The sequence below is a fragment of the Acomys minous genome (genome assembly GCF_964271855.1).
Source record: "Acomys minous genome assembly, chromosome: 2".
NCBI lineage: Eukaryota > Metazoa > Chordata > Mammalia > Rodentia > Muridae > Acomys > Acomys minous.
The window spans coordinates 109,233,946-109,249,277 of NC_140484.1; the positions used below are offsets into that span (position 1 = coordinate 109,233,946).

General features: G+C 41.8%; 1 protein-coding gene across 2 annotated transcripts in view; it reads right to left on the bottom strand.

Annotated features, from left to right (window-relative positions):
- The window catches only part of CHD2 (chromodomain helicase DNA binding protein 2), a 114,113-nt gene that overhangs the window by 34,508 nt on the left and 64,273 nt on the right, over positions 1-15,332 (bottom strand). For both annotated transcript variants that reach the window (XM_084751983.1, XM_084751982.1), the window contains 7 exons: positions 13,312-13,461; positions 12,261-12,409; positions 10,747-10,843; positions 9,467-9,559; positions 5,420-5,590; positions 4,318-4,493; positions 606-647 (listed from right to left, as the gene is read on the bottom strand). In XM_084751983.1, coding sequence (XP_084608109.1) covers positions 606-647; positions 4,318-4,493; positions 5,420-5,590; positions 9,467-9,559; positions 10,747-10,843; positions 12,261-12,409; positions 13,312-13,461 — 878 coding nt within the window. The remainder of the gene's footprint in view (positions 1-605; positions 648-4,317; positions 4,494-5,419; positions 5,591-9,466; positions 9,560-10,746; positions 10,844-12,260; positions 12,410-13,311; positions 13,462-15,332) is intronic.

A 15,332-nucleotide genomic window follows, 5' to 3' on the forward strand; every position in this document is an offset into this window, starting at 1 on the left:
TTATAAGAGACAGGGATCTGACATGTCCTTTCAAATAGTGCTCTTGTTTGAAGGATACATTGATAACTGCATGTAAAACAAGATAACTACCTAGAATACCCAGATACTTCTGTTAAAACCGCAACTTCTAAATGTGTGCTTGGGACAGCGACAGCTCACATCTTCCAAAGTTAGTGTGGCAGGATAACACAAGCTCTTTCTTTATACTGTCTTCTTGGCATCCTCTTACTAGATCATCAAATCACAAAGAACCCTTTCGTCTCCTACACTCCTAAAGCAAAGAACAACTAACTACCAGCATTTTCAGGTGGAGCCTGGGGCCATCCCTCCTAGACACTCTTCATCATGGGGTTTGCATGCCTGTGTCACATCTCTCTCATTCAGACAAAACTGCTGACAGCCAGCAGACAGCCACCACCTGTGCCACCTTCCACACCAGGACATCCACCCAATATACTAATGTTTTAACAGTGTCTCCCTTGGGTGCAAAGTCTACTTCCAGAATTAGTAATAAATGAAAAGTATTACCTACACACATGCATGTATGCATGTACACCTGCTATATAGAAAAGTAAAAAGAGGATAGGATCTATTATTGGTCTTACCTTTCAAGAGGGAGACCAAACTTCTTATAAGCCTTGATGAACCTAAGAATATGATCAACAAAATTAATTAAAAACAAGTATTAGCTGTACAAATGCCACAATACCCTATCATGAAGTATGAGCCACAAAACTGTCAAGAGCTGGGCACAATCCCTGCATCTACCAAGTGAATACTGGGTGTTTCTGAATGGGTCACTCTAACAAGTACTCAAGCTCTATTCAAGGAGGACACCAAGTTTATTCTCAGTGACAGATCAGGACCTAGAGAATGCCACTAGAAGAACAAGGGCACAACAGCTCAACTATGATGAAATGCTAACATCATTACTCAGTGGCCATTTCAGTCCATTAACTCTATGCTGAGTTCTGAATCGCATATTTTTAATTATTTTATGGTTAACAATACAGCTATAAGATTTCTATGACTCTGTCAAATACCTTTTTAATTAATCAGACTTTATATAACATATATACATATATGTACACACACACATAATTTAAAACTTATACAAAACTATTTAGAAAACTACTGACTCTTGCCCATGCTTGTCTCCAGCCAAACCTCCCATCTATTTTCCAGTCTCTACCTTCAATCACGCTGATCACTACCCATCGTCCCATCACCATTTCACAACACGTACAGTAGAAGCTAGCTGTCGTAACACAGCATGTGCACCACTGTAATATGACAAGTTACTATTACAAACTGGTTATGTAACAGTGTAAGGAAAGAGGCTAAGAAACAAGGAGATAAAATGTAACAGAACTAAATATGGCAGTAGATAAACAACAGCACACAACAAAGATTTTGAACACAAAACTTAGTAAAGTCTTAAATATGAAAGTGAACCTGAGGATTACCCCTATACCATACATTTCTCTTTAATATAAAATGAGAGGTGTTATGCCAGAATTAGTAGACTTTGAGATTTAAAGATGATAAAGCTGCAATGTAGCTCCTGCCTAGCACGTACCAGGCTCTGGGTTCAATCCAGCACTGAAAACAGTAATAATAATCTTCAGTGGCACAAAAATAACAAAACCAACAAAAACTGCCAAAATCAACCCTAAGAAAAACCTAGAAAGTATGCCAAAGTCTGCAGCCCATCTGAAGCATCTGTTCAAGAGAATGGCTGAGTCTCAGGAAGAAAAGAGAGCTTTCTGTCACTGCAACTTGTTTTATTTCCAACCCCTTCTCTCTGCAGCTGAGAAATCAATGCTAACTGTGCCACCAGTGCACGGCAGCTGCCAGTGAGGACGGCGGGTCTGAGGCAGCACAGGAGGACTATCTCCAGAGAGAAGGTATACTGACATAAAAAGTACCGTTGTCAGGTTTGTCCTTTTTTTCTGTATTTATTATTATTGTTGCTTATCATTATTTATATAGGTGTTTTGGCTGCATATATGTCTGTGTTCTGAGTATATACTTGGTATCCAAGGAGGCCAAAAGAGGGAATCAGATGCCCTGGAAATGGAGTTACCGAGAGTTATGAGCTGTTATGTGGGTGCTGGGAATCAAATATGAGTCCTCTGACAGAGCAGCTAGTGCTCTTAACTGCTGGCTCCTCTCCTGGTTTGTCTTTTTTTTATATGAATTAGAACTCTTTGTGGACAGCCATGCCCACAGGTCACTGGTAACAATCAGATGCAAAGGTTTAGCATACCAGTGTCCTGGGGAACATCATTTGGCCATAATAAGACACTGGCCAAAAAGTCAAAAGAACTGAGAATAAGATACCCACAGAATATCCCAAAAGTCTCTGACACACTCCTAGGAATAAAAAAGACCACACGCTGGAAGGCTGGCACCCATGCTAAGGCAAGATCTATGTGTGCACATAGATCCTCAAGGCCAGGGCACACTTGTGAACACACTCAACAAACACTGAAACAAGATGTATACCAAGCTCCTCAAAGCAGCTTTGCTAGTGTGGAACAACTGAGATCTCTGCCTGTCCTTTGCCAATCGCTGCTACAGGAGGAGAGACTTCAAAGGACACGACAAAAAACTTTACAAACCAGTTGAGAGAAGTCAGTGAACAAACAGCACCAAACTGACTAGGGATGGAAAATATAAGGCCCAGAGTTACCATATACTTAAAACATGTGGTTTCAAACAAAAATGAAACTAAGGCACATGGCAATGCACATACAGTGCACACAGAAGGAGGAGAAAAGCTATCAAGAGAATTGTACTTTAAGAAGCCAGGAAGCTGGACTTACGAGACAACAACCTGCTACTGTAACCATGCACATGGACTAAAGCAAGTTATACCTAAGAACTAAAGAGTCGCCTAACAGGGATGGTGAGTAGGAATATGAAGCAGAGAACTGAGGAGGCAGCCAACAGTACAGCACCTGCTCAGCATGCAAGCAGCCTGGGGTTGGATTCCAAGAGTATGAGGAAAAGGAACAAACAGAAAATCTTTAAGAAGGAGACAAGCAGAAATTCTGGAATTGAAAAGTAAAACTGAAATGGGGCGGGGTGTCAGTAGATCAACAGGAAATAAAAAATTATTACACAGAAAAGGAAAAAGATTGAGGATTTGTTAAACAAAAAAGAAATTAAGATACTGCCAGGAAATAAAACAAAAAACCAGATTCAAAAGGAAACACTAAATGAGAGCCCTCGGGCAGGTATCAAGGGCATCATCGCACAGTAGCTCAAACCCACATAAAGAAACAAGTACCACAAGACCACAGAGTAATCAACTATAGAGACAGTATCAAGGGATTTTTGGTCGAACTCTTCTATCAACCTTTATAAGCAATAACACAAAGCAGATTTATAGAAGTTGTGTGACGACAGCGTAAAAGAGGAAGAAGAGTAACTGCAGCCAGATTTCCAAAAACCACTGACATGAGCTGTTGTGCATCCAGATGTTACTTGAACGCTCCATGGAAACCAGCAAGAAAACAACTTTCTGACAGGAAGGGAAGCAAGACAGAAAGTATACAGCCTGCTGCTGACCACAAAAGGCACTGATGGAGACAGGCGGCCCAGGACACAGCGAGACAGGCAGCGCACTGCATGCAATGAGGTAAGACGAGACTGAAATATGCAGACCGAAATAAAAAGATGAATACCACCATCTTGCCCATTCCAAGTGTCCAAACAGTGAGCTCAATGTCTAAGACTGACTTAAAGAAGAAAAGGCAAACTAACAAAGGCTCGTGTGCTACTGGAGCAGACTCCAGCTAAACCACATGGATGCCTTAGCAGCAGCACTCAGCGGGCTGGTGCAGCAAGGGCAGCACTATTAGAATAGATGCTGTTTCTACACAGCCACACTATAAACACAGATATGTGTTGTACACATCAGTCTCCCTTTGGTAAACTTCCTCCTGAAAACAGTAAGGCAATCAAAAGATGAAAAAGAGCCTGTGATCGAGGCACGCAGAAGTAAAGGCAGGACATTAGGGACCTCAGAGGCCCTTGTTCGCACAGGAGCTCAAGGCCAGCAGAGCGAGACCTACTTCACTCCCATAACCCAGCCTAACCAAAAACTAAAACCAAAATCCCGATGGAAAGTGGGAAGGACCACCTCTGGGAAAACTGCAGGGACTCATGGGGAGACCTCAGACCCTGGACTTCACTGCCTTTCTCACCCCGTTACTTTCTTGTATGCTGTCATCTCTGTCAGGGACCCAGGGCCAAGGCTTAAGCCATGTCCTCCCTGACAAGCTCTAGCAGAGCGGAGACCCCACCAACCTCCGGATCTCAGCATCAGTGAAGCCCTCCACGAGGTCTTTGCGCACACTTCGGGGACGGCCTCTGCGCTTTGGCTTCTTATCGTCATCAGAGTCATCAGTCTCACTCTCGGAAGCAGAAGATCTCTGTGCCTGCCTCTTAGACTCGGTGTCAGAATCACTGTCATTTGTCTGAGCCTAGAAAAGCATAAGGCCCATTAGCAGGTGTCAAGTCCAGGAATGAAAGCACAATGACCACCAGCCCATCTTATCTGTCAGCACTGGGACTTCCCATCACATCTGAAGAGTCAATTTTCCTTAAACAAATGGCATGTCAGGTACTAGGGAGGAAAAAAACTGCCATACTTTCAGTGGCCTTGCAATGATGAAGTGGACTCAGTTTAAGTTAATTTTTATACTATAATACATATGATGCTCAGCATAAAACAGTAACTCCTCAGACAACTACCTACTTCTCTTCGTCTTTTTTTCTCTTTTGTGAAATGAAAATAAACATACGACAGTCCCTTTGAGAAAGGGTTTTCACAAGCATTAACTGCATCAGGAAATGCAAATGCATTCAGAACTGTTTAGCATGCCATAACAGCTTAACAAATGTTGATGTTGATTTACTATGACAGCAGACAAGCCTAAGAGCTCCAAAAAATGGCTAGTAAATTTGTTTTCTTAGTTCAGTAACACTGAGGAGAAACCGTATCAAATGGTGCTTGTGAAGAGCTGAGTAAGCTGTTCAGCCTGTGGGTGTCCTGTGTCGGTCACATAATCCCATACAAAATTTAGACCCAAGACTGAGAACATTTAAGGACAAAAAAGATCTGGCACTCTCAAATTTAAAGACAGTAGTAGCGAGAAACAAATTGTCAGGACTGTCAGCAATTTTAACCTCAAAGGCAAAATACAAACTTCTGCAAACTCTGAAGTTGCCTAGTCATTTCTCAAAAAGCCAATCAGCAACGACCAAGTAAAAAGTCCCAAGGGTATGGTTATGAGCCGTGTGCATGCTCACTTCCATCTGCCCTGCAGGCCTGTGTCAGAGCCTCGCTCTTGACTGACCTACACTGGCAGCCACACAGGACACAAGGCATACTTTCCTCTCACTTCACCTTTTTAGTGGAACTACGAATTCGAGGCAGCATATAAATTTCTTCTAACTCCTTCTGCCGTTCCTCCTCCTCCACTTTTTTCCTTTGCTCTTCTGGAATGATTTCATCCCAGTCCTTGTGAGGACGCTCTTCTAGCTCCTCTTCATCTTCCATTGTTGCAAAGTTGGCCACCTGAAAGAGAGAGGCCACCCCATCTGACATTTCTCTGCTTCCAAACACAATCTGCCCGGCACCAACATAACACTGTAATAGGTAGGGCTCATAATGTTATTACATAATCAAAATCAACTTTTAAAAAACCATTCTCACCATTTATTCTCCCCAAAAAAACTTGCCAAAGCTGTCAGTTCATCTAAAATGTTATTAAAAACTAGGGAATAGATACAGAAAGAAAAAGTGTTTTCGTAAGTCTTGCTGAAAAATCATTAAATCCTATACATGTACTTCATGTATATCACACTGATTGTATAATTGAATTTGCTCAGGTTGTAAAATTGTTTGGTAGCTAACAGTCGTCTGTGATGCCCTCGCAGCTCTCTAATTCTGATGAACAACAACAGGCAGCCCTTACTCACCTACTCACACAGGCACCTGATTCATTTTTATCGAGTGTAATGGTAAATGTATGTAAAATAACTTATGCTCAAAAGTCCATTTTAATCTTAGGCAAAATCAAAAACAAATCTAAAAGACATACCATTTATTCCCTACCAACTATCTGAAGGTATTTCTAGTCAAACTGTAGGTATGCGACCCAAAAAAGAAAACCCTCTAAGCGCACCAGTCAAAGGCTACAGCCCAACAGCAGGCAGCTTTGGATGGCGCTGGCTGCCGTGAAGAGCCCGATCTCCAGTTTCACATTTTGTTGCACCTTTTCCTTCCTGGCCTAAGAGTCTGACGAAGCACAAAGGGGCCTTTACAGTTTCCATCCTCAAAGTCATTTGGAGCTAACATAAAATCAAATCAAAACTTTATGACATTTAGTAAAAACTAACTTTTTAACATCTGGCAAGAATATTTTAATCTTTACAACCAGATTTTTTTAAATGTCAAGGGAAAAAAAGGTATGACTTCTAAGATTGTTAAAAGCAACCCATTTCACTGTTCTTTCAATTATTTTTGTACAAACTAATTGTTCACAATTACTGTAAGTCTGGGCTTCTATGCTAATTAATTTGATTTGTCTGTGCATGTGTACACATACCTGTCACTGCACATGCTGTAAAGGTCAGAGAACAACCTGTAACAGTCAGCTCTGTCCCTGTACAGTGTATACTCTGGGACCTGAACTCAGGTTAGCAGCAAGCACATCCACCCTGTGAGCTATCCCATGGACCTTTGGGTCTGATATTTTTAAGGAGTTGGAAAAAATGATAAAACAAACATAAATATGAATGCACGTTCATAGATCAAGCAGCTAGAAATTAGCTTTTCCAAAGGAAATATAGTGATGGCCCAATAATCTGACTGGAAACTGATCACAGCTACACGTATGTATGAAGTAAGAGACTGACAGCCTCACTGAGCGTGGTGGTGCACACCTTTAATCCCAGCACTCGGGAGGCAAAAGCAGATAGATCTCTGTTGAGTTCGAGGCCAGCCTGGTCTATGTAAGAATGCCAGGACAGCCAGAACAACATAATAAGACCTTGGCACAAATAAATAAATAAATAAATAAACAAACAAATAAACAAGCAAGCAAGCTGACAGTCTTCCTGTGCTTCACTTCCTTCAACCATCTGTAAATGCAATGTAAGCTTCCTCACAGAGGGGCTATAAATATCAAAGCAGTCAATGTGTCAAATATGTTTTAACAATACTTCAAACATAGCAAAAAAATTGCACAAGTGTTGTTATTACTAAATAAAATGGTAATCTACTTTTTTTTAAAAAAAACTGCTGTTTCCAACACACTAAATGAAGGCTTAAGACAAAGTATTAAGGAGAAAGAAAATGCCGACTCAGCTGCAGTCCTCCCTCCACAAACAGAGGAGCTGTAAGGTAAGCAGACCTCTACCGTTAACCATATCTCCTGGGTATTAAAATATATGACAAAAGGGATTTAGGAAGGGAACAGTAACCAGCAATGTGCTGACTATCAGTAAGTTATAGCATAGGATCTTTAGTAACTAAGTAATCATATAAGAATCTAATCAAAACATCTTAAGATCACATCTGTTTAAATATGAGGATAGTCACAGAGGTACAATCAGGTTTAATGTTTGTGCCCCTCAAAATCCAGGTGTTGCAAGATTAGGGCTGTAGCTCAGTGGCAGAGTGCTTGCATAGCGTCTATAAGATCCTGGTTCAAGCCCCTGCACAACCACCACCATAAAGGAACCAGTGCTGAAATCTTGATGCCAGTACCTGGCAGTACCAGGAAGGAGTCTGTGAAAGGTGATTAGCTCACAATATATGGTCTTCACGGCAGGATTAGTTGTCACCTGACAACACAGACTTTAGACAGAGCTCTCTCGGCTCCTCATGCCTTGTGAGAACAGGATAAGAAGACAGCAGTGTGCAACTCAGATGACAGTCCTCAAAAAACCTCACTATGCCGGGTCCATGAGAAATAAGTGTCTATTGTGGAATAAACCAGTCTGAGACTTTGTTATAAGACACTAAGTTTAAGACAAGCCATCTTGTCCTCTGTATCCAAGAATGAATTCTGGGAATTCTATTGCGAGAGTTCTCTGACCACTCTTTCCGCAGCTGCTTCCTTAGTCTTTCACTAAGACAATTTCCACCTTAGCCAACCATGGAGCACACATAACACAGCACTGCTTCCAGCCACAACCCACCATTTCTGCATCAACACTAAGCAACCTCCTGTCCCCAATGCCACAGTAACCTTTAACTTTCTCTTGCTTCTTTAACCAGCAGGGAATCAGCCATATTCACACTTGCAATTTAGAAACATTTGCTATTTTGATTTCCCTGTACTGTCCAGACCAATCTCCTATCCTAGGATTGCCAAGTGACCCAATTTCTCCAGCATCACGTATTGTTGGAGAATGTCACATGATCCTGTTGAGTGCCGCACAGCAGAGACACCAATTAGATTTAGATGACATTCTGCCTTGCATGCACAGTGTAACCCCGCGGCTGTCCCAAGGCTTTCTGCCTCTCAGCAGAACTCAAGTCAGAGACTGAATCCTCAGACTTTTTCTCATCACTGAAGTGATCAATTCCTTTTCTTCCCAACCAGGTTGCCAAGCTCCCTATCTCAAGTACTTCCAGAAACCTAGAGCCACAGTAACATCTTTCTAAAAACCTTAGTTTATTTGGTCCTTCTATCTATTATACATATTTGCCTTCCCTGAGCCTTCTAACAAATACCTGTCCTCAGTGGTGCCACTTCCTGCTCACCTGCTGCCCAGTTTCTAGCCATGACTCCATTAATTCTGGCTCATCAGACATCACTGACTATCTCTTTATGCCCCTTTAGAAAGGAAAGAGGCAGAGGGGAAGGAACAGGAGAAAAGGGAAAGAGAGAGAAGAAAGAACAGAAGAAAAAAAGAAAGTCTAACAGAATCTCCCTCCAAAGAAAAAATTAAGCCAGGCAGTGGTGGCGCACGCCTTTAATCCCAGCACTTGGGAGGCAGAGGCAGGCAGATCTCTGTGAGTTCAAGGCCAGCCTGGTCTACAGAGTGAGTTCCAGGACAGCCAGGGCTACACAGAGAGACCCTGTCTAGGGGCAGGGAATCTCCCAACCATCACCTGTAATTCCCATGCCTTTGACTTCTCTGATGTCATGAATGCCTTACATAGCCCTCCATACTTCTGAGCTTGTGCTTATCTCATTGGCAATATACTCTGTCTTCTTCATCAAAGTCTTTTCCTCTGCACCTGACTCTAGGAAGGATGACTCCCTTCAGGAGCTACCTTCATGGGGATACTGCCGGCTACATTCCTAACGTCCTCACTCACAATGACATTGAGCATGAGTTAATTCAGGTAAAGCCTAGCACAGGAGAAAGTGCTCAAGACAAAGGGACTTACTAGTTAATAAGTCAGTGTTGAGTACTCTCCCACAGGTCTTCCTACCTTAAACTGGGATAGAAGCTCATCTGTCGCGCTAGTTGATACTTCGTTCTCTCTGGTTTCAGCTAAGCGCAAAATTTCATCAATATCCATTTCCTGAAGGAACAAAAGTAACGCAGGTATAGTGACAAGGCAATAGTCCATCATTTACTAAAAACATTAGGCGCACACCAGGCAGGGTCCTACGATGTTCCATTTAGTCTGACAGCCTCAACTTACATCTTTCACACCCAACACTTCCCACTGACAAAGGGCTGGAGAGATGGCTCAGAGGTTAAGAGCACTGGCTGCTCTTTCAAAGATCCTGAGTTCAATTCCCAACAACCACATGATGGCTCACAACCATCTATAATGAGATCTGGTGCCCTCTCCTGGCGTGCAGGTGTACATGCAGGCAGAACACGGTCTATCTAATAAATCAATCTTTAAAAAAGAAAAGAAAAAAATTTCTAACAAAGAATCTACTTCCTAGGGCTGGAGAGATGGCTCAGTGGTTTAGAGCACTGACTGCTCTTCCAAAGGACCCAGGTTCAATTCCCAGCACCCACATGGCAGCTCACAACTGTCTGTAACTCCAAGATCTGACACCTTCACATAGCCATACATGCAGGCAAAACACCAATGCACATACAATAAAAATAAATAAATGATTAAAAAAAAAAGAATCTACTTCCTAAAAAACTTATAAAATATCCTTTAAAAAACTTTTTTATACTAATGCATTTCTACTGTAAAAGTGATGGGTTATACAACTACACAACTACATTTTCTCTTAAGTCTATCATATACTTGAATAACATTACCTTCCCTTTTCCAAAAAACATTTCCTTTGCCTTTCATGTCATATACATATGACAGCTGACGTGTGTGTCTGTGTGTGAGCGTGCGCGCACCCATACACATTTACACAAGCAAGCATATATACAAATATATAAAACCTAAGTTCCACACAGAGACAAACAAAAAATAATGTGATACTTGTTTTTCTGAATCTGGCTCATTTCACTTGATGACTCCTGATCTACCAACTTTCCTACAAATGGCATAGTTTCCATTACATACAGACACATGGAGTTTTGTTACCTGTGCACCTATTAACAGACACCCTGGCTGATTAGGTAACTTGGAACTGTAGTAACTGCTGCAGTAAAGCATGGTCCTATGGGTATAGTTCGAGGTGTGGTACAGCTGGGTCATATGGCAGCTGTTTTTCTTTTTGAGAACCTTCATACTGATTCCCAAAGTGACTACAAAAGTAAATCCCCATGCTTCAAACTGATTACCTGAGGCTCTGACTCCTCTCCTTCAATTTCTTTGAAGAGATCCTCTGCTCCAAATTTCAAGATAGCTGTCAGTTCTTCTTTATTAAAGGGATTTGAGCTGTAGGAGTAAAATCCAATTGTGATCGTAAGTAAGAGGTTGGTGGGATGGCTCAGCAGGTAAAAGTATCTTGCCAACAAGCCTGAGACTACCTGCAACCCAAGACACACACAGTGGAGGAGAAAACAAGCTGTCCTACTTCCACACTCAGAGGTACAAGTGTACCCCTCAATTTCCTCACGAATAAATAAAAATATGAAAAGTGTTAAAAGGGGCTAGAAACAAGGCTCAATTCTTCCAGAAGACCTGAGTTGGCTCTCAGAATGCCCACAGTGCTACACACACAGCCACCTGCAACTTAAGTTACATGTTACAATGCTTTTTTCTGACATCTGCAGAAACCAGGCACACACATGGTACACATATATGTGCATAAAAAAACACATGAATATTTTTTAAACTTTTAGAAAAAAAGAATGTCAATTATGTACTTGGAACCTGGACTTCTATGTATACCCTCCACAAAAAGGGACAAATGACCAAGGGTTAACTCTGCCCCAAGAACAGTCATCCCTCAAACTCCTCATTATAACCCAGAGTTTGTGGTTAAGTGTAGAAACTCAGTGACATGTTGGTTCACCAACAACATGCTTGCTGGCAAAGATGGTTAACAACACACGTTTTCCTCTGCACTTTTGTCTCCAAAAGTCACCTCATCTTCACTAAGAAGTTCATTCTTCTCACCTCTTTTCCCAAATAGCCAAGCTTCTCTGCTTTAGGTTCTTCTTAAACAGAAAATTATCTCAAAGCAATCTACTTAGGACAATTTGACTTAATCTTAAATGCACTGTAGCATAGCCAGGCACGGTGGTACACACCTGTAATCTCAGCACTCGGGAAGGCAGAGGCAGGTGGATCTCTGTGAGCTTGGTGAGTCCAGGACAGCCAAGGCTACACAGAGAAACCCAGTCTAGAAAAAAACAAAACAAACAAACAAACAGAAAACACTGTAACAAAATTCACAGCTAGTCAGAGTATAAACTCCTCAATGCTGCTCCTTGTGTCCTTTTGATATTAACAGTTTGAAGGCACAACAACCCTCACACAAATAGCCTCACTAACAGTAGAAGCACTGTAGCCAGCTCTGTCTAATGGAGTCACAGGAAAAAGTCAAAAGTGACTCTGTGTTGTACTGAGAACCAACTAACAACATGGTCCATACTTATGCTACTGTGTCATGTCACATGAGGAACCAGAAGCAAAGACAAAAGAGCAGAGTGAAACAAAGAGGCAATGTGTATACATAAGAAGAGGCATTAGGGATAAAACAAAGACAAGCGACCAGAGGACCAACCTCATATCACCAAGTCACAAGTGATCCAAGGACTGACAGATCCTGCCTCTGGTAACCCTGTCAGAACTGCATCAAATGCTATGCAAACAATCTGAGTCTGTCTCCCATCTTTCTGGAACTTACTTGGATCTTCCTGAGTTGTTCTCGAGAACTGTCCTGCCAGTGGTGTCCATGCGCTGAATCACCAGGTGGTCCAACACCATCTTCTTTTTGGCCCGTTCTATAATCTCCTCTTCCACAGTCCCCTTTGTAACCAAGCGGTAAATATTCACCTGTGAAAAAAGGAAATGCCATGTTTACTCCTGTTTAAAGCCAAAAAAAAAAAAAAAAATCCTTCTGTCAAAAATCAAGGAGAAAGGATGTCACTTTGTTCTCTTGTATCACGTATGGCGACAGCCTGCCAGCCTACACAAACAGGGAGGTACAGAATATGTGCTATCTGTAGCAGGTATGTTCTTAAAGGAAAGTGCTTCTAAAGAGACCACAGCCTTGTTCTTAACAAACATCCTCCCAACGATAACTGGCTTTACTGGTTTTACAAAAACTGAATCACTACTCACATACGAACTTGTAAGGTAGCCAGTAAGAAAGCAGTCTTTGAGATCCATAGACAAAAAAAAAAACCCTAAAAACCAAGCCTGTGGTTTTCCAACATGCTGCCAATTACACTGTCATGGAGAATAAAACTAACTCTTCTGACTAATACTAGACTAGCTAGCCATGCTTTTTTTTTTTTTTAAAAATATGAGTACTCTATTTGCATGTATGACAGACAAGGCCATCAAATCCCATCATAGATGGTAATGAGCCACCATGTGGTTGCTGTGAATTGAACTCAGGACCTCTGGAAAAGCAGACAGTGCTCTCAACCGCTGAGCCATCTCTCCAGCACCTCTAGCCATTCCCTTAACACAGCAAAGGTTCAGTTCCAAGTCCGCTCCTCATCTACCTTTGCTGGTAATGTGTGGGAAGTCACTCATGACACACTTTTCAAAAAGAAGTAGGTTAAGAGTCCATACTAGGACTCACCTGAGGCCCAAAGACGTCTCTTTTCTGAACAAGTATAAAGAGAAGGCAAAGCAGTGAGGAAATAAACATTTTAGGAACAGCCTGACAGGGAAGAATAAACTCTGCCTGCTGTTTTGAAGTGACCCCAGAGCCTCTGCCCACTGACCTGCTTCTTCTGACCGATTCTGTGCGCTCGGGCTTGTGCCTGCAAGTCATTCTGAGGGTTCCAGTCAGAGTCGAAGATGACAACTGTGTCTGCTGAAGCCAAATTGATTCCCAGGCCGCCAGCCCGTGTGGAGAGCAGGAAGCAGAAGTCCTGTACACAATGCAATACACTACTTTATGCAGTGGCCTTCTCAGAGACACTCTCACAGTCCAATAAGCCCTCACACCTGGAAACCCCTGCAGGTGTGAAGAAAAGTGAGATATGATGGACAAACTTTATGAAGGCTAAAAGGAGCTCCAGGACTTGAGACACAGGGGATTTTCATTTGATTAAAAGGAAGTGTCAGTGCAGGGAACAAAGGAGTAAAATAGACTCTAGAAAGGCAGTAGGGACAAGGAATTTACATCCCAGCTAAAACTCGTGTATGCAACAAGTTAACCAAAAGCACCACACAAACTCAGTCTTCATGGGAACTGTTTCAGCAAGCAACTTGGATGCATGTTTTCTTGAGAACGGTAGACTGCAACATGGAGGTGGTTAGTATACATGGGCATAGTTCACTGCATGCATGCCCAGCCACTCAGCAGGCTGGTGAGGAAACAGCACACTGCACGAATCAAGGCTGCTGAGCAGCAGCACAAGAACCTCAGCACCACAAAGCGTGCCCAAGGAAAAGCAGAGAGGGTCTGAGGAAACACTGTGTATGCCATTGACCAGGCCCTAATATTTCCAGTCTCCATAGCAATAGACTGGACAGGTATGGTATACCTGCCTTATATCTATCTAGATGAGTGCTCAGGAAAACATGTGGGCAGAGGGAAAGTAAACTACATATAGCCAGGCTTAAAAAAAAAAAAAAAAAAAAGCTTAAGCTTAAAATGTCACTATTTCCAGAACATCTGATCACCTGTATCAAAAGCTCAAACTTTTTCTTTTCCTTTTTTTTTTTGGTACATGTGTGTGTGTGTGTGTGTGTATGTGTATGTGTGTGTGGGCGTGTGTGTGTGTGTGTGTGTGTGTGTGTGTGTGTGTGTGTGTGGGCGCGCACGCACGGATCCATTTCACTAGCCTCCAACAAAAGTTAATGCCTTTTGAGTACAAAACTACCACTCAAAGCCTGGTCTGGGGTCAAGTATGGTGGCAGACACCTCTAATTGAGGAAGAGGAGGCAGGCGGGTAAGGGTGTCAAGGCCATCCTCCATTATATACCAGCCTGGGCTACAAGAGACTCTTCTCTAAAAACAAAGCAAACCAAAATAAATACGAACAAACAGCTGACTTAGGGAATAAACATCAGTAAAGGGATATATTTAACAGACGATGGATAGATAGGTAGGCGATAGTACAAAAAACTCTCCACATTCTAACAGTCATAATCAACAGCACTAAGCCATGAAAACACAAAAAAGCAAGAATTTTAAATAATCACAGCTCCGATTTTAAATTTTAAAGAATTTTAAATAATTAATGAACAGCTGAGAATACACATAATATGAAGATTAACAGCAGGTAGTTTAGGATAAGATGGCCTAAAACAGTAAATATAATGTGAACATTGAATGATCTCAAAAACAATTTTCAATGTCACAATGGTAATATAAATTGGAAGTTGTTTATGTCTATTATCAATCAAACTAATAGATTTTTTTAAATTATGAAGTTATTTTAGGAAACCAAACAAAATACGTCCCAATGTTTTTCAGTGCTCATTATTTTGTAACTATTGCAGGAATAGGAAAATGGCTAAAGATAGCAAATCCTGAACAGACGGCTCAGGGGTCAGAGCGCTCGCTCCTCTTGTAGAAGACCTGGGTTCGGTTCCTGGCACCCACGTGTCAGTTAACAACCGTTTGTGACTCTAGTTCTAAGACTCCAAAATTGTCTTCTGGCCTCCTCGGATGCCAGGCGCCAGGCACATACATGCGTGCGTACATACATACATACATACATACATACATACATACATACATACATACATGCAGGCTAAGGAGTCACTGACATAAAGTAAAAAATAATAGCAG